A 23,575-nucleotide genomic window follows, 5' to 3' on the forward strand; every position below is an offset into this window, starting at 1 on the left:
AAATAAAATGTTTTTAAAATGCAGCACTGTACAATGTACTTGCGATGAGACAGTTGCAATTCCTGAAATCCATTGCCTGTGACCTCTGGCCTGCTGAGGAGCACCGCAGTCCTGGGTCCTTGGATAAACCATGAAAATCCACTGCGTTATGCCACACACAAACAGATCTGTACTGGAGGCAGATCGGTGAGACTAGATCTGATGGACAGGGTTAGCACATTAGTGGGAAATGATGGCCTTCAGATCGGCAAGCCCAATCTGTTACAGATACCCACAGAAAAGACCTGCAGTTTTGACCCATTGTGAAGTCCATTTATGTGGTCAGCTATTCACTTGTCAAAGGCACCATGTTGATGAATTGAGACCATGTCGATCAGTCCGTGCAACAGATAACTTGCGCAAATACTCTGAGAATCAATACTAATGAGGATAGGTATTAGCTCACCGTAAAGGTGATTGCTGAATCGCAGACAGGCACGTAGAAAGTAATCACACCCTCACAACTAAATTTTTGGAAACAGCCTTTGTCAGAAAACAAGAGTTTACACACATTCACAGAGTCACTTAGACACAACTTGTGCATAGATGACTGCCATCTCTGGCCGCTGATTCTCAGATTCAAACAAACCACTCCTCCCACTTGCCAGCTTCTCGTCGGCAGCTGCTAGGCTACTAGCAAGAAGTGGTGATAGCACTGACTGCAAGCTGAGGGGAAGGGTAGGAAGGGGAGAAGCAGTCAGAATGAGGGAGTAGGGAAGTGGTGCACACACTCAGCTGTGTCCAGCCAGTGACAACGCATGACATTGCAGTCAACAAACCATTTCACCTAAGATTTTTCCAGTGTTTTTTTCAAACTTCCCTGACAAGTTTGAAGTTCTCCGATTTCCAGAACTTGGGGCAACCCTGTGGACAAGGGGACAGTGATGCTACCGTGACACTTGGCAATTTCACAACCTCAGGGCTGAATTTGAAGTTGCATGTCTGCGTGGCCATGTCCTTCATCGAGCGAGATGTAACAAGAACAGTACTATAATACAGTAGAACCCATGGTTTGTGACTAGCCAATAACTTGCAAGCGACAGGCAAAGGAATTTTTTTCCTTTACCCAGGTCTCTTGAGACAGCCCGGCCATCGAGATACACACGACAATCTCGAGAGGCGGCGGCATGGTTGCCATTGCAGTTGACACAACAGGGAGGACACGGACAATCCCTACCACAGGTTACACATTCGGCAGGGTGTCAACAAGACATTCGAGTGGGGTTGAAACGATGACACTGGTAGCAGTGCATCGAGTTCGGAATGTACAGTTGGATTGTGATAACTTCATAGCCTGCTTTGAACTTGGTCGGAAGCACCGCTATATCAAAGGTGAGAAAAAAGAGTGCGTGTGGGCAAGAAGGAGGCATCTAACTTTTTCGTCACCCAATGGACTGCAATGATACTCAGATCCAAGAGGTATGTTTGTATTTCGGCCTTGGTCAGATCGTCGAGCAGCCTAGCTTAAAGAACACCGCAGGAAGACTTCAGAGTTCTATGGGCCTCGACATGAACAGGATAGCAACGGAGAAGTGAAGTGGCACGCAGTTGTGCTTGAGAATCAGTAGTAGTCTCCAAAACCAAAGTGCCATTCCGTAAACAAAAGCAGGATTTCACAGGGCTGGAAACTGCATCAAGACCTTTCTGAATAATAAACAGATTTACCGTCGCGAAGGACTGACCATCTTCAGTATGTGAAACCATGGAGAAACATGGTGCAGCTGGAAGGATCTATGAATCATTAGCCTCATTCCGTTTACATTTTGTAGACGTTAATTGTGAAGATGATTGGCTCATTGTGAGAAAATCCCCCACGGTTGCCATTGTCTCCGATGGTGAGCTCCTTCCACCTGGGGGCACCCTTCACAAGAGGCCACACACGCCTTAGCTGATAGTTCACATCCCAGGTCACACCTCCCGAACACCTGACAGAGGGACCAATCAGCAAGTTAGGAAGGTAGCAGCTCAGGCAATCACCCCTCCCTGGGCCTTGCCTATACCAGGGGGTATAACTGATGACCCAGGGCTGGGAACTATGCATTAGCCAGTCACCTATTACACATCAGACACATGGGCCGGCCTTCAGGAGCACACAGGGAGGAAGAAGAAACAGAGGAGCCTCAAATGCCAAATTGGAGGAAGGACAGGAGAAGATGAACAAAGAAAGGAAAAGTGAACGAAAAACAGTGGTGAGACTGTTCTTATGTCAGCTACAGACAATGCAGAACATTTCCAAAAACTCTCCAAACATGGAAGGGGGGAAAAGAGTAGCAAGAGGATAGACAAGCAGCACGGAAGGGGAAAGATGCTGCAAAGGCTGGACCCCATGGTAGCCAAGCACCAACCCGCCAAAGAGTGGCAAGCTCCGCGTGGGGACAGTCACTGTAAAGAACTTCTAAAGAAGCAGAGGTTACGGCATAATACATGAAAAACAAAGCATAGGGCTACAGATAGAGGGATGCTGAATGAAACGTGTTTGGCTGGTAACGAAGCAACGCATGGTGCCCTCAGTGACCACTTAGCACAATACAGTCAAATGATATTTCACAAATTCCCAAGAAATTCTGGTTATATGTGAAGACTGTTAGTGGCACCAAAGTTAGGCTTTAGCCCTAGAGAATGAAACAGGAACTGAAATTGAGAGTAGAAAAGCAAATGCTCTTCCTGTACAAAGGAAAAAGCACATGTGAATTGCCCCAATTCAATCCTCATACCACTAAAATGATGAATGAAATAAGTTTTAGTGTCACTGGTGTTGAGAAACAGCTGAAATCATTGAAATTTAACAAAGATCCAGGGCCAATCGAATCCCCGTCATATTCTATATTGAGTTTGTGACCGAGTTAGCCCCTCTTCTATCTATAATCTATCATAGCTCCCTTGAACAAAAAACTACACCAAGTTCTTCGAAAAAAATCACAGGTCACACTTATCTACAAGAAGGGTAGCAGAAGTGATCCCAGAAACTACCATCCAATATACATGACATCGATTTGTTGTAGAACCTTAGAACATATACTGAGCTCACACATAATGAGGTATCTTGAACAGAAAGACCTCTTCAGTGCCAACCAGTATGGATCCTGAAAATATTGATCATGTGAAACCCAACTTGCACTTTTTTCACATGACTTACTGAAACCTTTGGATCAAGGCAGTCACGTAGATGCAATGTTTCTTGATTTCCAAAAAGCATTTGACTCTGTATCACATCTACCCTTATTGTCAAAAGTTCGATCATATGGGATATCAAGCAAAATTTGTGACTGGATTGAAGGCTTTCTGGTAGAGAGGACGCAGCATCTTGGATGGAGAGTCATAGTCAGATGTAGAAGTAACTTCGGAGAAGTGTGTTGGAACCCTTACCGCTCATGTTGTATATTAATGGCCTAGCAGACAATATTAATAGTAACCTCAGACTTTTTGCAGATGATGTAGTCATCTATAATGAAGTACTGTCTGAAATAAGCTGCATAAATATGAGGGCTATTCAGAAAGTAAGGAACGTTTTGGCATTTTTTTTTTTTTTTTAAACTCAGTACAAGAAATACATTTTATTATATACATCTGAAAGAGCGACTGACGTACTACTTTTCCAAATAGTCACCAAACACATTGAGGCACTTATCATAGTGGTCGACAAGCTCTGAAAGACCTTTGTCGTAAAATTCTGCTGCCTGAGAGTTCAGCCAGTGAGTCACGCCCACCTGGAGTTCGGCGTCGTCATCAAAGCGCTGCATTGCAGGCCATTTCTTCATCTTGGGAAACAAGTGGAAGTTGCTTGGTGCAAGATCGGGGCTGTAGGGTGGATGAGGGAAAATTTCCCATTTGAATGAATTAAGGAGTTCTTTAGTGTGGTTCACAAAATGAAAAAAAAAATGTAGCGTCGTATGACTACAATATCAATGACTCGCTGTTAGAATCGGTCAACTTGTACAAATACCTGTGTGTAACACTTTATAAGGATGTGGAATCGTTTTGTTTTATTGACAAAATACGGGAGGAACTGCCATGAGTCTATAAAAGACACTGCTTGCAAATCACTTGTGCGATATGTTCTAAAATACTGTTCAAGTGCGAGGTACTCGTACCAAATAGGACTAACAGGGGATACTGAACATACACAGAGGAGGGTGACATGAATGGTCACAGGGTTATTTGATCTGTGGGAGAGTGTCACTGAAGTACCTGAACTGGAAGACTCTTGAAGACAGAGGTAAGCTATTCCAAGAAAACATATTAACAAACTGCCAAGAATCGGCTTTGAAGGAGGACTCTAGGAATATACTACAACCCCCTACGTATCGCTCACATAGGGTCTGTGAGGTTAAGATTAGAATAATTACTGCATGCATAGAGGCATTCAAACAACCACTCTTCTCATGCTCCATACTTGAATGGAACCGAAGGAAACCCTAATAACTGGTACAATGGGAGATGTACCCTCTGCCATGCACTTCATAGTGGTTTGTAATTCTGCTACATGGCACGCAAGCCATGTTTATGATTCAAGTGCCCTTAGGAAATATACACACAGGACAATGTGTACTATTTGAATTTGGAGGTCCAAAATTTTTTAAGAACTGAACTGAGAATTTTCTTAAATTTCATCCACACTTTCACTATTTTCATCACAGCAGGTGGTAGAGATCTTAAAAGGACACAATCTAATATGTTTGGAACTTTACACAGAAGTTTGATTTCTATTTGGTGGATACAATACCTGGTCATGAATTAAAATTTAATATTGGCCTCCCTACATGGCTATATCTAATATCTCTCTCTTTTTTCTCTTAGGTGCAGACCCAGGCAATGAAAAAAAATTCCCAAATTTTCCAGTTAAAAATACACTTTCTCCTTATTAAGTGACAAAATCATTTCCCTGGGAACTGTAAAACTTATCAAAATTTTGAATGGCAAAGGTTTTATACGCAGACATAGAACTTCTCAGCACTTTAGGAATCAAAACCTAGCAGAAAAATAATGCATTTTGAAAAGATCTTTGATGCGCAGCAGCATGTAAGCCGAATATTTTCGTATTAAGAAAGTATAAATAAGAAATCCACCAAACACAGCACTTTAGTTTCCAAAACATTGAAATCAAGATTGCAATGCACCTTTGTCAGCCAGTCCCAGTTCACTTCACATTATCACACCAGCAAATGATGGCAGGTATTCAGAGCATAGAACACACAATGTAGTGAGCCAATAGCAAACAAACAGTTAAACAGTGTGAACACACAAGTAGGAAAAGTTCATGGTTTAAATTAAAGTAAATGTAAATTTCGTGTGACTAGGGCCTCCCGTCGGGTAGAATGTTCGCTGGGTGCAAGTCTTTCGATTTGACGCCACTTCGGCGACTTGCGAGTCGATGGGGATGAAATGATGATGATTAGGACAACACAACACCCAGTCCCTGGGTGAAGAAAATCTCCTATCCAGCTGGGAATCGAACTCAGACCCTTAGGATTGACATCTGCTGACCACTCAGCTAACACACACACACACACACACACACACACACACACACACACTCTCTCTCTCTCCTCATACATGCACAACTGCCGACTCCAGTATCTCAGGCCAGACAAACTCAGTGGCTGCCGGCCAGTGTGGCCGAGCAGTTCTAGGCGCTTCAGTCTGGAACCACGCGTCCACTACGGTCACAGGTTTGAATCCTGCCTCAGGCATGGATGTGTGTGATGTCCTTAGGTTGGTTAGGTTCAAGTAGTTCTCTAGGGGACTGATGACATCAGATGTTAAGTCCCATAATGCTCAGAGCCATTTGCACCTCAGTGCATTGTGTGTGTGTCTTTTACTTATGAAAGCTGGTACCGAAACCTCTATGTAAGTATCTTTTAATTTTACCTTTATTCAATCCGTCATGTCTTCTTTATGGTAAGTAGCAATACGTATTTTTTTACATTGTTGATATCCCTACCTCAAGTTGCCATTGTTTGATACTGGTCGTTTTTGCATATCACTCTTTAAGATATATCAAACACAAATGTGCCACTAAAATTTTAAATGAAGACATAAATGTCTGGTCTTCTGGACCCAAAATTTTTCTGAGTGACTGGTCCTCAAAGAAGTTTTGAATGAGAGACAAATGCTCTGCAACTTGGGAAATTCCTCGTACATCGTCACACGTAACATAATTCACCTTGTGTAAAAGCAAATTTATTTTTTGAAAGTAATGTTTATCAAACCATCATTTGGAATCTTGTCCCATGACCTGTTAGAAATAACTTTGTTAGAACAGCTGCCAGAGCGCACCAGAAGACAGATGTTACTGTGCGCACGCAGCTACGATGACGTAAGAAGTACACGCCTGGTGTTTGCTCTGATCATACACTTTTTTGAGTGTTGTGGTGCATGACGTGGCGATGTGCAGCAAATTGTTCAGAGGGGACACACAGAGTTACTGTACTTCGGAAATTGCTTTATCATACCTTACTCAGATAGGAATGCAATATTAGAAAGCAGTCCTTGGCACAATATTCATTTCAAAACCAAACTCTAAAACTGAAACAACTCTAATATTCCGCTATGCGGTGACTTTTAATACAGTTGTGTAGCATTTCCAATCAAGTTTACATCCACACAGCTCTGCAAAAAGCTAGTAAGGAGGAATTCAAATTTCTTGCAAAATAACAAAACCAGTTGTTTGTATACACCAGAACTGAGATAGTGGTTTTTTTTATGGCTCTTTCAAACTGTATAAAAATAAACAAGTTTACTTGTGAAGCCAAGAACTGTATAATTGGTAGCTTATATTTCACTCCAGGAGTAAACAAAGCCATGTGGGAAGTTAGACTGATAAAACACGGTGTGCTGCCAGTGTATAATTTACTGAAGAGTGGTGTTCTGCAAATTTTAGATGCAAATTAAGAAATAACATCAGGCATAGAGTAGGTTCCAGGAAAGTGTTGAAACAAGTCTTGTGATCGAAAATCGTTGTGTTTCACAGAAGACAGATATGTAAAATTCTGCTAAAGCTTTTCAGTGCAGTTTTCAGGAAGCCAATTTTCTTGGGCTAGGTACCTGTATTATGTCATATTTCATTTTTTATTATGGCATAATGCCACATATGCCAGAAGATAAAAATGTGCACTCGAAATTCAGTGAACTGTTCAAACTATCTAATATTGTGGAATGAAACACTGTGTCTCAAATAAATAATGTGGAAATAGAATAAAATCAGAAATTAACAGCATATTTTAGGTTTCTGTAATTATGTGCACATATTTTATTTGGTAGCTCCCAATCACAGAAATCCAGTCTGCTTTCATTTGACGTGAAAGCTGTAAATGAAGAGAAAACAAGAAAATCCCAAAACATAAATGTTGGTCATGTGGAGACAGCTCCCCATTACAACTTCAATTTCTCTGTGCAAGCACAAATCTGGCAGTTTGGGCACGCCAGGAAAATTTTTCCGGTGTTCACATCTGGCTGCTTGCAGCGACTGCTTATACAGATAACAGCCAAACTTGCCTAGAAAATGTGTATGAAGTACGATTTGAACAAACAAGAGTTTAGGCTCAATCATCATAATACTGGGATTCCGTTATCAAAGAAGTGATCCAAATCAGAATAAACTGCAACAATTTTAACAGAGACCAGAGGTACAAATGGGGGCAGGCTTTGAACACTGAGCAAAAGTGAAGACATAGGCTTGATGCTTGTAAGAATGCGGGAGCAGCAGTTTCAAATGTAGCACCGGCCATTCATGCAATGTCACGTCACTTGGTCCTGTAGCAGCACGGAGCCACTAGGAGCTGCCTGACTTGCCTTCTGCTCAACAATATCTGTGAATATTATGAGATCTGGTATGATGTTTTTATAAGATAATGCACATAACTACTGTAGATAATGAACTTTTTATTTTCTACTCATGAATACTACTGACAACAGGTGTGAGATAATAAATGTATATGATGTGCCTTCCTCTTTTGCCTGCTTATGTTTGATTATCTTCCAGCCTGCTCAGATGTGTCTCTCTAGATATATTGTTCTGGGTAACTTTCCTAGATGGTATCCTAATAGTTCCCTCTCCTCCATCCCTCTATTCTCTGATCAAATACATGAAACTTAGGTTCTGGAAATTAGCATTCTTGCTTGTCTTCTTCGTTGCTATCTTGTATGGTATCTATTTTAGTTTTATTTTGGACTATCTGAGCACAGGATATTTCACAAAAAATGCTGCTGAAAAAGGGTAGTAGAGCATTGCTGATGGACACAGAAGATACAAAAAACAATTTTACTTTAATCAGTATGTGTTTAAGTTGTGCTCGAATTATTTTTGATTACAGCAATTTTTCTTCAACAACAAATGTTGATAACGTCAATTTTAACAGCATAGTCAGTTATTACTGTACATATTTTTATACCTGTTACGATGATAAATAAACATAGTCTTTGTTATTTCACACGAAATTCTTCACATCACCCATCAAAATAACTGATTCTGTCATCTTATTTGAACTTGGCGGGAGGTGGATCAAGCAAAAATGAACAGAGTGAGACAGAAAGAAAAGCAACTGTTTTCTGACAAAAGTAACACATTTTTGATGTAGTGACACAAAATTCTGTTAAGCATTATACCATTTACATTTATAATTATATATTTTTGTTCTGAGAAAAATTGTACCTCACTATCAGTTAACTTCGCAGTAAGACTCCTTTTTTCACTATTCAGGAAATATATTTCTTCTGTTCAAAACTTATACACAGTCTTGATAGTGGCACAGAACCACAAATTCACTATATTCTTATACTACCATTCATAATTAGTCCCACAAAGTTAAAGAGTTTGTGTTTATCAGCACTACCACATATCTCTGTTAAAACATGGAAGTAACAATTGACAATAAACTAAAAAATGAATAGTTACACACATTCATTAACTACAGTGAGTTTAAAAAACACATTCTACATGTGCACTTTCCAACTGCCACACTTCACATACAACAACAGCAACAATGATGCAGAAATGGAACTTTCTAGTAAGTTAGCTGTACAATTTTCAATGTGTGATATTATGGACAGATATTTTCAATTTATAATGTTCAATATTAAGACAATTAATCATCTGTTTTCAATTTCTTCACTTTTCATGTTCTGAACAAAATTATAATATACTTGAAACACATTATAACAGTGAACAGAATTTAATATCTCATATTAGTTTCATGTCCATCACAAATTATGAAACATTTTAGTATTAATGCCTAAACAAAACTGAATTTCAGCACAAAGGAAAATAAATATATAAAAACACATCACTTTGAAACTGAAGATAAAGAAACTGATGTGCAAATTGTAGTCAGAACACATCAAAGTTTGCAAACTAGACGTACTAGTTTACCATTCTCCAGGCGCAGATAATGCTATTCTCTCACAACTTGTAGATGTTTATGCACCATCTGCTCCTTGTTGATAAGATGTGTCGTCTTGTTAACAAGTTGCATGAGAGCGCTTAGATGATTAGACCACTCATTCAGCACATCATTGGGATCTTTGCTTTGTGTAAAGCAGACTACCCCTGCTGGTCTGTCTGTCTTGGCAAGCACAGTCTTGTTTACCACAAGGTTTGAGAGGAAGTCTTCAGTTTCCTGTTCCCCAAACAAAACAAGTATTTATAAACCATCACAGTTATATTGCTGAACACATATATATTTAATTTTGATTAGCGCGCACGCACGCACACACACACACACACACACACACACACACACACACACACACACACACACACACAATAAAAAAAGAGGTAAGAACTTGACTCATCTTTGACGACATATATTCATGATGTGGAATAAAATGAAAGGCATACAAAACAAAGCAATTTATAGTCCAAAAGTGAATCTCACCAGTATGCACAATATGGATTGCAGGCTGTTGTCATTCAGGGACTGAATAGTGCTGCATGGCAGACATATAACTACATACCTTGAATGTGAAATAGTAGTTCGAGCTAAGCAAATAAGACACCCCATTTTGGAAACTGTTGGCGGATTCAGTAAAAAAATGAATTTCAGGTGTTACTTCCTACCACGGATAACGCAGTAGCCAATGGCCTTCAAATAATTACCAAGAGCTGTGGCATTTGTGTTGAATTGTCACTACTAACAGTTAAGAAACACTGCCTGAAGTAACTGCAGATATCAACGTGGGGCGTACAACAAACATATCCATTAGAACAGTGTGGCAAAATTTGGCATTTATAGGCTATGGCAGCAGATGAGTGACACGAGTACCTTTCCTAACAGCAAATCGTCTGCAGTGCCACTCCTGGCCTCACGACCATATCGATTGGACCCTAGACAACTGGAAAACTGTGGCCTGGTCAGATGAGTCCCATTTTCAGTTGGTAAGAGCTGATGGTAAGGTTCAAGTGTAGTGCAGACCCCATGAAGCCATGGACCTAAGTTGTCAACAAGGCACTGTGCAAGCCTGTAGTGACTCCATAATGGTATAGATTGCATTGACATGGAATGGACTGGGTACCCTGGTCCAAATGAAGCAATCACTGATTGCACATGGTAATGTTGGGCTAGTTAGAGACTCTTTGCAGCCGATCATGGATTTTGTGTTCCCAAACAACAGTGACTTTTTATGGATGACAATGTGCCATGTCACTGGGCCACAACATTTCGCAATTGTTTCGAAGAAAATTCTGGACAATTCTAGCAAATGATTTGGCCATATTCACTGTCTGATGTGAATCCCGCCAACATTTACGGGACATAATCGAGATGTCAGTTCTTGCTAAAAATCCTGCACCAGTAACACTTTCATGATTGGGGACGGCTATAAAAGGCAGCATGGCTCAAAATTTCGGCAGGGGATCTCCAACAACTTGTTGAGTCCATGTCGCATCTAGCTCCTGCACTACAGATGGCAAAAGGAGGTCTCACACAATATTACGAGGTATCCCATGACTTCTGTCACCTCAGTGTACCTTTGTTCACTTCCACAATACCAATACATTTTCTTTGCCATATCTGGTGTCAGGAACAAATAATTAATAATGAAGTTATCCTATAAGAATGATTTATAGTCAAAAGTTCTAGATAAAACTGGTTTGGATACTTCTACATCTGCATTTGAACTCTGCAAACATCAGTGAACTGCACGGCAGGTAGTACATCCCACTGTACCAATTACTAGGGTTTCTTCTCATTCTATTCATGTATGGAGCACGGGAAAAATGATTGTTTAAATGCATCTGCATTTGCTGTAATTAATCTAACCTTGTCCTCAAAATCAGTATGTGAGTGATAAGTTGGGGGTGTAGTATATTCCTAGAGTCATTATTTAAACCTGGTACTTGAAAGTAGGCTATTTTGGGAGAGTTTACATTCAACTTTCAAGAGCCTGCCAATGCAGTCTCTTCAGCATCTCTGTGACACTCTGCAACAGGTCCAACAAATCTGTAAACATTTATGCAGCCCTTCTCGGTACACGCTCAATATCCCATGTTAGTCCCAATTGGTACAGGTCACACACATTTGAGTAATAAGCCACAGTGGGTTGCACGAGTGATTTCTAAGCCATCTCCTTTAAAGAAAGACTGCAATTTCCTCGTATTCTGCTAATAAACCGAAATCTACCACCTACTTTACCCATGACTATGCCTATGAGATCATTCCATTTTATTTCCCTACAAAGTGTTACACCAACATATTTTTATGAGTTGGCAGATATTATAGTTATATTATAGTCATACGATACCATGTTTTATCATTTTGTGAAAGGCACATTTAAAGCTCATTGCCAGTCTTTGTACCACTTTGAAATCTTACAACGATCTGACTGATTATTTATGCAGCTTCTTTCGGATAGTACCTCAAAATAGATAACTGAGTCATCTGCAAAAAGCCTGAGGTTACTATTAACATTCGCTGCAAGGTCAATGATATGTAACACAAACAGCAAGGACCCTAGCTACGGACGGGGGCTGGGCAAATGCCAAGAGGACAGGACATGTATACATGGGAATTTGCCCACATCAGTTTTAAATACTCAAAATCTGAGTATTCATAAAAAAGCACTTTTTAAACCTTTTACGGCTAGAATGTATATTTTTACTAATTAAAATAATGTATGGGACAATACTCACGCTATTAAAAGTTAGTAAATGTTTACACTTAAACTAATGTATATCATTCATTGCATTTATTAGTAAGAATGAAAGAAAAGAAGAGAGAAGCATGCCCCCCCACCAATTTGCTTTAACAAAGATGGATGCGTGTACACTCTCTCTCTCTCTCTCTCTCTCTCTCTCTCTCTCTTTCTCTTTCTCCCCCCCACACACACAGCACTGAACAGCTGTGTAGTGACAAGATGGTATTAAAAAAACACTGTTCTTACTTACATCATTATTTTGTAATGTACGACACTTTATAATCTTTGTCAAATCTCTAAATATTATTTTAGGACAATAATTGATAGCAAAATTACTAGTGAATCTATCAAACACCTGGAATGTGTTCCTTGATGATAAATGTATTCTTAAATGTGATAATGTCTTCAGTGGGTGAAAGAAAGAAAGAAAGAGAGAGAGAGAAGCTTTATTTTCAGATGTGGTGACATTTGAGACAGACTATATTTTTCTATTCCACTTCTTTCTTTATCTTCTTTCATATTTTTGCACTGCGGTGAAGATAAAATGAGAACACATACATAAATAAGATTTAATAACAAATAAAGATTCTGGAATCATTTGATTTCGATACTGTTGATTCCTAGAGAATTGGCGATTCTTAGAGTTGTGGTATCAGAATTGATACGACACATCCCTAATTAAAATCATTATGGATAAACACTTTCCCTCTAATTCTAATCATATTCAGGGGACTCTGAAGTAGAATTGGAACTTCGTGATTATTCTCAACTTACGAAGATTGAGAAACTGACCAAGAGGGGTGTTTTTTATTTATTTATTGCGGTAGTATAATTTATTATAAATTTTACTTTATTTCAAAAATTACTTTCAAAATTGAGTGTTGCTTTCTTTTTTTAATTATGCACTACCCCAAGAATTAACCTCATTAAAGATGCAAAAAGTTAGGTTTACAATACAATTTGTTTTCCCCTAATAACTCCTCCAAAACTCTGAAGCCACTTTTTCAACTTGATTACTCAACCAATAAAGAAGCAGTGTTGCAAAACACCTTTTCCAATATGAAATATTAACTTAAATTTTTTTATTAATTAATCTTTAAAATGTGTACATGCCTAGCCAATTATGAATTTTGGTCATTTGCCCCGGCATTTATTGTGGGCATTTGACCCAAATTATAAATGCCCAGGCATTTTACACCACTAGTCCCAGCACATTTCCCTGGGACACACCTGACGTTACTTCTACATCTGACAAAGACTCACCATCCAAGATAAGATGATGTGTCCTCCCTACCAAAAAATCCTCAATTCCAGTCAAAAATTTCGCTTGATACTTCATATGAACATAACTTTGACAGAAAGCTTAGATGTGGTACAGAGTCAAATGCTTTTTGGAAATAAAGAATTACTGCTTCTAGCTGACTACCTTGATCCAATGCTTTCAGTATATCATGTGAAAAAAGTGCAAGATGGATATCGCATGATCGATGTTTTCAGAACATATGCTGGTCAGCACAAAGAAGGTCATTCTGTTTGAAATACCTCATTGTGTTTGAGCTCATTATATGTTCTGAGATTCTACAACAAATTGATGTCAAGGATATTGGACAGTTGTTTTGAGGATCACTTCTGCTACCCTTCTAAACATATGTGACTGGTGCTTTCTTCTAACTATTGAGCATAGTTTTTTGTTTGAGGGATCTACAATAGATTATAGTTAGAAGAGGGGTTAACTCAGCCACAAATTGAGTATCTAATCTGACAGGAACTCCTGGGGCATTGTTCAATATTACCAATTTCAGGGGGGAGGGGGGGGGGGGGGAGGGAGGGAGATTTCCACAATCTGTTATGGGCAGAGGCGGCAACAGTGTGTTCAGCCAATCCCTCAACGGATCAATATGGTTAAGTAGCCCTCCCTCAAAGTGAGTGGTAAATTCCACTTTCACGGATACAAAGTAAAACTAAGTCAGCCACTGTGGCATCACCTCTTAATACCAGGGGTAGGGAGTCAGGGAGATTAAGCGTCTGCCGCAGGGCGGCTATGTTGGTCAAATGGGAACCACAACGACAGTGGAGTGTGTCCTCACAACAGAAGAGAAGAGCACAAGCCAGCCAAGTATGGCCGATGCTGAGCTGACAAGGGATGGCAGTGTCCTTGCAAGAGACCTCCATGGAGGACTCCACTCCCATAGTCTCCACTACCACCCATAGTTTGTTAGGTGAAATCAGATTGAGCCATACTGCAGTCTAGAGCCCTAAAACTTGACGGCATAATAGTGACTGGAGGTCTGTTTCCGGAATACTGATCTCAAGAGTCAGCTTATTGGCAGCCAGTTTAGTCAGGCGAGTTCATTCCTTAGGGTACCAATATGGCCCGGGGACCAGAAGAACGTCACTGGGCATCCACATTGTTCACTGGCATACAGGGAATTCTGGATAGTCATCATGACCTATGGATGGCGATGTTTAACTCTGGTCAAGAGCTTGCAAACTGCTTAAAGAGACATTGCAGATGAGAAAGGACTCACCAGTGCAGGGACGGATATGCTCAAGAGCATGAAAGATGCCTACCAACTCTGCGTCAAAAACACTACAGTCATGTGGCAAGGAGCACAGTTCAGTGTTTCCCCGTGAGTATACCGTATTTACTTGAATGTAAACCGCACTTTTTTTCTGGTTGTAATCCAAAAAACTGCCTGTGGCTTAGAATCGAGTGCAAAGTAAGGGGAAGTTCTGAAAAATGTCGGTAGGTGTCACCACAACTAACTTCTGCCGTCGAATATATGCGGCGCTACACAGGCATGCTTTGCAGGCACAAAGATAAATACTGGCGCCAAAACCTGTGTGTCAGTATATAACTAAAAATAAAGGTGGAAGATGAGCTTATTCCTCCGCCCCGAGTTTCGACCACTGCGTAAACCAAGCACTGAGCCCAGACGACGATTCCACACACGCCTAATCCCAATCATGACTGATATTTTAAACAATTCGTATAAGATGTATTACAAACCCAATAAAATTTTTTATTAAATTTTAGCGTTTAATTTCTAAGTTATTTTAAGTGTTGCTACTCTCCATTGCACAGGATAGAAATGCGTGGAGAGCTGCATCAAACCAGTCTACGGACTGAAAACAACAACAACAACAACAACAACAACAACAACATACTCTACATTTGAACTCATCACTAAAAATCTACTACGAAAATCCGACTGGAAAGACTGTTTGGGATGTATGTCAATATGGGCAACTCTACATTCTGACTTTTTTCCTACTTGTGACAAGAGATGGTTGCTAATAGGAAGTTTTATGAATTGAGAATCACATGCAGTATTCTCTTCACCATAAGAATAATATGAATGTAAACATTATGCCATGTATTCTTTCGTGTCTGCTGCTATCTCATTTAAATCATGTCTGCCTAATAAACTATGAAACTAGAGTGAGACAACAGCAAACGCGGAAGAATATACGTATCATGTCATGTTTATACTCGTATTATTCTTATGCTGAATAGTGATACAGTCAGAAATGAAGCACGGCAACTGACTAGATTTTTAAATCTAAGATGACTAATTTCTGTGCAGAATGTAATTTACTATAATTTCTGCGCAGAATGTAATGTACTAGAGAGGCGCCTGCAAAGATTTTCAAGCGGAGGAAAATTTTCGCTAAACTCTTGTTCAGAACATACTCTATCATACGCAGTCTATTATTTGGTTCTTGTTGACCATTATCAAAGAAAACAGGTATCCCCCCTCTGTATTTCATAAACTTACGATATAGGGAATGTATGGGCAAGTGTAATAATTTTTTACACTTTAATAAGCAGCTACACGTTAGAAAGATGTTTTATCCATTCTATGCAATGAAGCGACCTGACTTCTTTTTAGGAAGTCCACATTGTAATTGGCATCAGTGATCATGAAGGCAATTGTAGCAACACTGATTACCGAAGTACAAAGGGCAACTAAAACACGTAGAAAGATATGGATGTTCAGTCAACTAAGTAAAGAGGCAGTAGTGCTGTATCTCCATGAGGAACTTAAAATATCTGGATCGGGTTAGGAGCATGTAGCAGAACTGTGGCTCAAATTTAAAAGAATAGTTCACCATGCTCTAGATTGATATGTACCTGGTGGAACAGTTCACAATGGGAGGGTCCTTCCATGATATACAGTCACTGATAAGGCATTCCTATAAAAACGTAGGTGTAATACAAAGCATCGTGGTACAGACAAGTGAGTTCATGAATTAAACACATTTAGCTATCAAGAGAGCCTTCAATGACTACCACAGCTGAATATTATCAAAAGTTCTGTTACAAAAGATGAAGATATTCTGGTTGTATGTTAAGACTTGTTAGCGGCACCAAAGTTAGCATCCAGACTCTCACAGACAAGACAGGAACTGAAATTGAGGATAGAAAAACAAAAAGTTGAAACAGTGAACAAACCTGAAGGTAATAAAACCAAAATCAGAAATGAAGAGCAACATTTTCTCATGTTCCTTTATATATAAAAATCCAGGAATATTGCCTCAATTTAAATCTCATGCAACTGTGAAGATGAGTGAATTAGATCTTAGTGTTAATGGTGTTGAGAAACACTGAAGTTCTAGGCCTCAACAGAATCCCTATCAAATTCTATACAGAAATGTAGCTGATTTATTCTCTCTTTGACCCACAATATACTACAGATCCGTCCAACAAAAAACCATGTCTAGTGGTTAGGAAAAACATGTTACACTCATCAACAAGAAGGGCTGCAGAAGTGATACACAGAATTACTGTTCAAAAATGATGTCCTAAAAGTCATGGGTGTACTGCCTTTAAAAAGCTGAAATCTTATCAAGGTCTGACTGAATATTTGTGCAAAACTGTGTAACAATTGGCTACTTGCTGTAACTGTTTAGAAATGTAAAATTTTGCACGTTGAAAAACTAAAGAACCACAATATTCTATGACTGCAATATCCATGAGTCACAGTAGGTATAAACTCATATAAATGCCTGGGTGTAACAATTTGTATGGAAACGAAATGAGACAAGAGCACTGGTTCAGTCATGGGTAAAGCAGGTTGGCGACTATGGTTCACTGATAGGATACTGAGAAAATGGAGTTAGTCTAAAAAGGAAACTGCTTACGATACACCTGTGAAACCCATCCTAGGAATTTGTTCAAACATGTGAGACCCACACCAAACACAACTAACAGGAAATATGGAGTATATAACAGAGAAGGCCTCCCCCCTTGAACCATGGACCTTGCCGTTGGTGGGGAGGCTTGCGTGCCTCAACGATACAGATAGCCGTACCGTAGGTGCAACCACAACGGAGGGGTATCTGTTGAGAGGCCAGACAAACGTGTGGTTCCTGAGGAGGGGCAGCAGCCTTTTCAGTAGTCGCAGGGGCAACAGTCTGGATGATTGACTGATCTGGCCTTGTAACACTAACAAAAATGGCCTTGCTGTTCTGGTACTGCGAACGGCTGAAAGCAAGGGGAAACTACAGCCGTAATTTTTCCCGAGGGCATGCAGCTTTACTGTATGATTAAATGATGATGGTGTCCTCTTGGGTAAAATATTCCAGAGGTAAAATAGTCCCCCATTCCGATCTCCGGGCGGGGACTACTCAGGAGGACGTTGTTATCAGGAGAAAGAAAACTGGCGTTCTAAGGATCGGAGCGTGAAATGTCAAATCCCTTAATCGCGCAGGTAGGTTAGAAAATTTAAAAAGGGAAATGGATAGGTTAAAGTTAGATATAGTGGGAATTAGTGAAGTTCGGTGGCAGGACGAACAAGACTTCTGGTCAGGTGAATACAGGGTTATAAATACAAAATCAAATAGGGGTAATGCAGGAGTAGGTTTAATAATGAATAAAAACGTAGGTGTACGGGTAAGCTACTACAAACAGCATAGTGAACGCATTATTGTGGCCAAGATAGACACGAAGCCCATGCCTACTACAGTAGTACAAGTTTATATGCCAACTAGCTCTGCAGATGACGAAGAAATTGATCAAATGTATGATGAGATAAAAGAAATTATTCAGGTAGTGAAGGGAGATGAAAATTTAATAGTCATGGGTGACTGGAATTCGTCAGTAGGAAAAGGAAGAGAAGGAAACATAGTAGGTGAATATGGATTGGGGCTAAGAAATGAAAGAGGAAGCCGCCTGATAGAATTTTGCGCAGAGCATAACTTAATCGTAGCTAATACTTGGTTTAGGAATCATGAAAGAAGGTTGTATACATGGAAGAACCCTGGAGATACTAAAAGGTATCAAATAGATTATATAATGGTAAGACAGAGATTTAGGAACCGGGTTTTAAATTGTAAGACATTTCCAGGGGCAGATGTGGACTCTGAACACAATCTATTAGTTATGAACTGTAGATTAAAACTGAAGAAACTGCAAAAAGGTGGGAATTTAAGGAGATGGGACCTGGATAAACTGAAAGAACCAGAGATTGTACACAGTTTCAGGGAGAACATAAGGGAACAATTGACAGGAATGGGGGAAAGAAATACAGTAGAAGAAGAATGGGTAGCTTTGAGGGATGAAATAGTGAAGGCAGCAGAGGATCAAATAGGTAAAAAGACGAGGGCTAGTAGAAACCCTTGGTTAACAGAAGAAATATTGAATTTAATTGATGAAAGGAGAAAATATAAAAACGCAGTAAATGAAGCAGGCAAAAAGGAATACAAACGTCTCAAAAATGATATCGACAGGAAGTGCAAAATGGCTAAGCAGGGATGGCTAAAGCACAAATGTAAGGATGTAGAGGCTTATCTCACTAGGGGTAAGATTGATACTGCCTACAGGAAAATTAAGGAGACCTTTGGAAAAAGGAGAACCACTTGCATGAATATCAAGAGCCCAGATGGAAACCCAGTTCTAAGCAAAGAAGGGAAAGCAGAAAGGTGGAAGGAGTATATAGAGGACCTATACAAGGGCGATGTACTTGAGGACAATATTATGGAAATGGAAGAGGATGTAGATGAAGATGAAATGGGAGATATGATATTGCGTGAAGAGTTTGACAGAGCACTGAAAGACCTGAGTCGAAACAAGGCCCCCGGAGTAGACAACATTCCATTAGAACTACTGACAACCTTGGGAGAGCCTGTCCTGACAAAACTCTACCACCTGGTGAGCAAGATGTATGAGACAAGCGAAATACCCTCAGATTTCAAGAAGAATTTAATAATCCCAATCCCAAAGAAAGCGGGTGTTGACAGATGTGAAAATTACCGAACTATCGGTTTAATTAGTCACAGCTGCAAAATACTAACGGGAATTCTTTACAGACGAATGGAAAAACTGATAGAAGCCGACCTGGGGGAAGATCAGTTTGGGTTCCGTAGAAATGTTGGAACACGTGAGGCAATACTGACCGTACGACTTATCTTAGAAGAAAGATTAAGGAAAGGCAAACCTACGTCTCTAGCATTTGTAGACTTAGAGAAAGCTTTTGACAATGTTGATTGGAATACTCTCTTTCAAATTCTGAAGGTGGCAGGGGTAAAATACAGAGATCGAAAGGCTATTTACAATTTGTACAGAAAGCAGATGGCAGTTATAAGAGTAGAGGGGTATGAAAGGGAAGCAGTGGTTGGGAAGGGAGTGAGACAAGGTTGTAGCCTATCCCCGATGTTATTCAATCTGTATATTGAGCAAGCAATAAAGGAAACAAAAGAAAAGTTCGGAGTAGGTATTAAAATCCATGGAGAAGAAATAAAAACTTTGAGGTTCGCCGATGACATTGTAATTCTGTCAGAGACAGCAAAGGACTTGGAAGAGCAGTTGAATGGAATGGACAGTGTCTTGAAAGGAGGGTATAAGATGAACATCAACAAAAGCAAAACGAGGATAATGGAATGTAGTCGAATTAAGTCGGGTGATGCTGAGGGAATTAGATTAGGAAATGAGACACTTAAAGTAGTAAAGGAGTTTTGCTTTTTGGGGAGCAAAATAACTGATGATGGTCGAAGTAGAGAGGATATAAAATGTAGACTGGCAATGGCAAGGAAAGCGTTTCTGAAGCAGAGAAATTTGTTAACATCGAGTATAGATTTAAACGTCAGGAAGTCTTTTCTCAAAGTATTTGTATGGAGTGTAGCCATGTATGGAAGTGAACCGTGGACGATAAATAGCTTAGACAAGAAGAGAATAGAAGCTTTCGAAATGTGGTGCTACAGAAGAATGCTGAAGATTAGATGGGTTGATCACATAACTAATGAGGAGGTATTGAATACAATTGGGGAGAGGAGGAGCTTGTGGCACAACTTGACTAGAAGAAGGGATCAGTTGGTAGGACATGTTCTGAGACATCGAGGGATCACCAATTTAGTATTGGAGGGCAGCGTGGAGGGTAAAAATCGTAGAGGGAGACCAAGAGATGAATATACTAAGCAGATTGAGAAGGATGTGGGTTGCAGTAGGTACTGGGAGATGAAGAAGCTTGCACAGGATAGAGTAGCATGGAGATCTGCATCAAACCATTCTCAGGACTGAAGACCACAACAACAACAACAACAACAACAACAGAGAAGGGCAGCATGAATGGTCACATTCTTGTTTGCCCCTTGGGAGAGTGCCAAGGAGATGCTGAAAGAACTGAACTGGCACACAGTGAACTATCTTACGTAATTAGTTTCTTCATGTTTGGGCCCACGGCCTCAATATAATTTCTGAATGATAAAACTATTTCACACATTCACTGTAGCGTTTCAAATTCTTCATACAAGGTGACATTTATTTTATCATGTATTACGCTGCATTAATGGCCAGTTTCGGCCTATTGCCATTTCCGGATGTCTGTAATAACAAAACCAAGAAATAAAAGGTATATCACTAAATTAACATCACTACACTTTGTGTATTATAATTACTAGACACTTGTCCACCCAACACACACACACACACACACACACACACACACACACACACACACACACACACTCTCTCTCTCTCTCTAGACACTTGTCCCCGTAAAACACACATGCACGCACGCACGCACTCACTCACTGAAAATATCTACATATAGTTATGCATGAAGGAACACAATTTGTAAAATGTCATGTAATTAAAATGCTGTTGACAAATTGCTTCTAAGTCCTTGGCTCACATATTTACCATAGCAGCACAGCATGTCCTTTCACTTCCACTGACATAAACACAACTGTTATAAAAAAATGGGAACAGGTAAAGTTCAAGGAGTATGCTCAGACAGTGACATTTTCCAAAGGGGTCAACGTATACCAGCAGACCACTAGTTGTCTGACCACAGTATTGCATGCATTATGTGCTTGTCATTATTCTTAATTAGAAATCTTACATAGTGGAAGCTAAAATTGTTTATAATAATGTTAGTACATTTAGTGTGACATCACCAGCCATTCACACATGGTGAGGAAACAGTCAACAATATGAACGCCTTTCATTGTCAGCAGCAGCATGTGAACAATGTATTTAGTACATACTGCAGTCTGGGTTTAGTGACCTTTCTGCCAGCATCACAGTGCAGCTTGTGATCATGCATTTTTCTAAACTTGTGTCCACACAGTGTTTTTTGTGAGTGCAAATTTTAATAACCTTCGTAGAAATGTCCCTAAAGAAGCTGCAGCAAGACAACCACAAGAGTATACAATGATCTTAGAAATTAAATGTGGAATCATTGAGAGTGTTGGTGATTTAGCACACACATACAATTGGTCTACATGAACTATTTTCACTACCATCAATGAAAGGGCAAGATTAAGGAGATAGATGCTTCAAAGGGAGTGACAAGAATATCAAAACAATGGTTTTGAATTCTGGACCACGTCGAAAGGTTGTTCCTTATATGGATAAATGAAAAGCAATTGCAAGGCAACACTATTAACGAGAACATCATTTGTGATAAGGCAAAAATAATTCTTGCCGACCTCGTTAGGAAGACGCCAGGATGATCAGCAGCTGAAGAAGTTTTTAAGGGAAGCCTTCAGTGGTTTGAGAAGTTTAAGAGAAGAACCAGCATCCACAGCGTTGCGAGGCATGGCAAAGCAGCCAGCTCTGACACAAAGGCAGTGGAGAACTTCATCAGCAGCTGATTTTTAATTGTGACAAGATGTGTGTATTCTGGAAAAAGGTGCCGAAGTGTACCTTTATACAGCAGAGGAAAATGCATTGCCCAGACACAAGCCAATGAAAGACCACCTCCTACTGCTTTCTGTGCCAATGCAAGTGGCAATTTGAAAATCAAACTCTGCTTGTTTACCATTCAGAAACTCCACGAGCCTTCAAGAAGTGTAAAATCCAGAATATCAGGTTAAATGTGATGTGGAGATCCTCCAACAACAACAACAACGCTTCAGTGACACGTGATCTTTTTTGTGACCAGATAAATGAAGAGTTTGGCACTTCAGTGAAAAAATATTTGCTGGAGATGAATCTGCCACTCCCTATCTTGCCTGTAATGGACAATATTCCTGCCCATTCTACAGGCCTACAAGACAGCCTCCTTGAAAAATTTTAATTCATCAAGATCCAATTTTTGCTATCCAACACCACTAAGTTACTCCAGCCTATGGATCAACAGATAATTTCTAGCATTAAGAAACTCTACACTGAAGCAATCTTCGAGCATTGCTTTTAGTTGACTGAAGTCTCACTCTCAGAGTGTTTTCGAAATATCACTTCAACGTCATTGTCCATGTCAAGATGATCAAAAAAGTGTCGGAAGGGGTTACCAAGAGAACCCTCCCTTCTGTCTGGAAGAAGTTTTGGTAAGAGTGTGTTGTCGAATGTGACTCTGAGGCGTTTTGAGTCAGTACCTGTGGAGCCTATAGTCAATGAGATTGTGTCTTTAGTCAAGAGCATGGGACTAGAAGTGGATAACAATGATATTGATGGGTTTGTGGAAGATCACAGCCAAGAAATGACCATCAAAGAGCTTATGGAGTTGCAATGTATTTTGCAGCAGGAAATTGTGGAGAGGCATTCTTCGGAGGTGGAGGTGGTAACAGCAAAGCGGTCTTCTTCTGGCGCAATAAGAGAAATTTTAAAAGCGACGGAATTGGTTGTAGTGTACTTTGATAATCATCATCCAATGAAGAAGTGGCTATGCTCGCTTTTAATTTATTTCATGATAATGCTGTGTTGAATTTTCACCAAGTGTTGAGAAGTATCGGCAGAAATAAATGACTACAGGTAGCTTCCTAGTAAAAACGAATTAGTTATGCGTCATGAATAATAAAGCACATAATACGCTGTATGTATAATTTTCTTTGAATAAATGGCATGAATAAGATAAAACTTTTAGTACTTTTCTGTGTGGAATGCATTATCATATTTTACATTAATTTACACGGGATAAATTGTTTCACTTAATGAGTGTTTTGCACTGTAAGATTCTGGAACAAA

The 23,575-nt window shown here is 39.7% G+C and overlaps 1 protein-coding gene across 1 annotated transcript in view; it reads right to left on the minus strand.

The window, feature by feature from the left end:
- Window positions 1-8,285: 8,285 nt before the first annotated feature.
- The window catches only part of LOC124619409 (26S proteasome non-ATPase regulatory subunit 12), a 95,817-nt gene continuing 80,527 nt past the window's right edge, over window positions 8,286-23,575 (minus strand). The window contains exon 9 of the mRNA XM_047145767.1: window positions 8,286-9,653. Within this exon, the coding sequence (XP_047001723.1) occupies window positions 9,429-9,653 (225 nt within the window). The 3' untranslated portion in view covers window positions 8,286-9,428. The remainder of the gene's footprint in view (window positions 9,654-23,575) is intronic.

The sequence above is a fragment of the Schistocerca americana genome, chromosome 6 (assembly GCF_021461395.2).
Source record: "Schistocerca americana isolate TAMUIC-IGC-003095 chromosome 6, iqSchAmer2.1, whole genome shotgun sequence".
Lineage (NCBI taxonomy): Eukaryota > Metazoa > Arthropoda > Insecta > Orthoptera > Acrididae > Schistocerca > Schistocerca americana.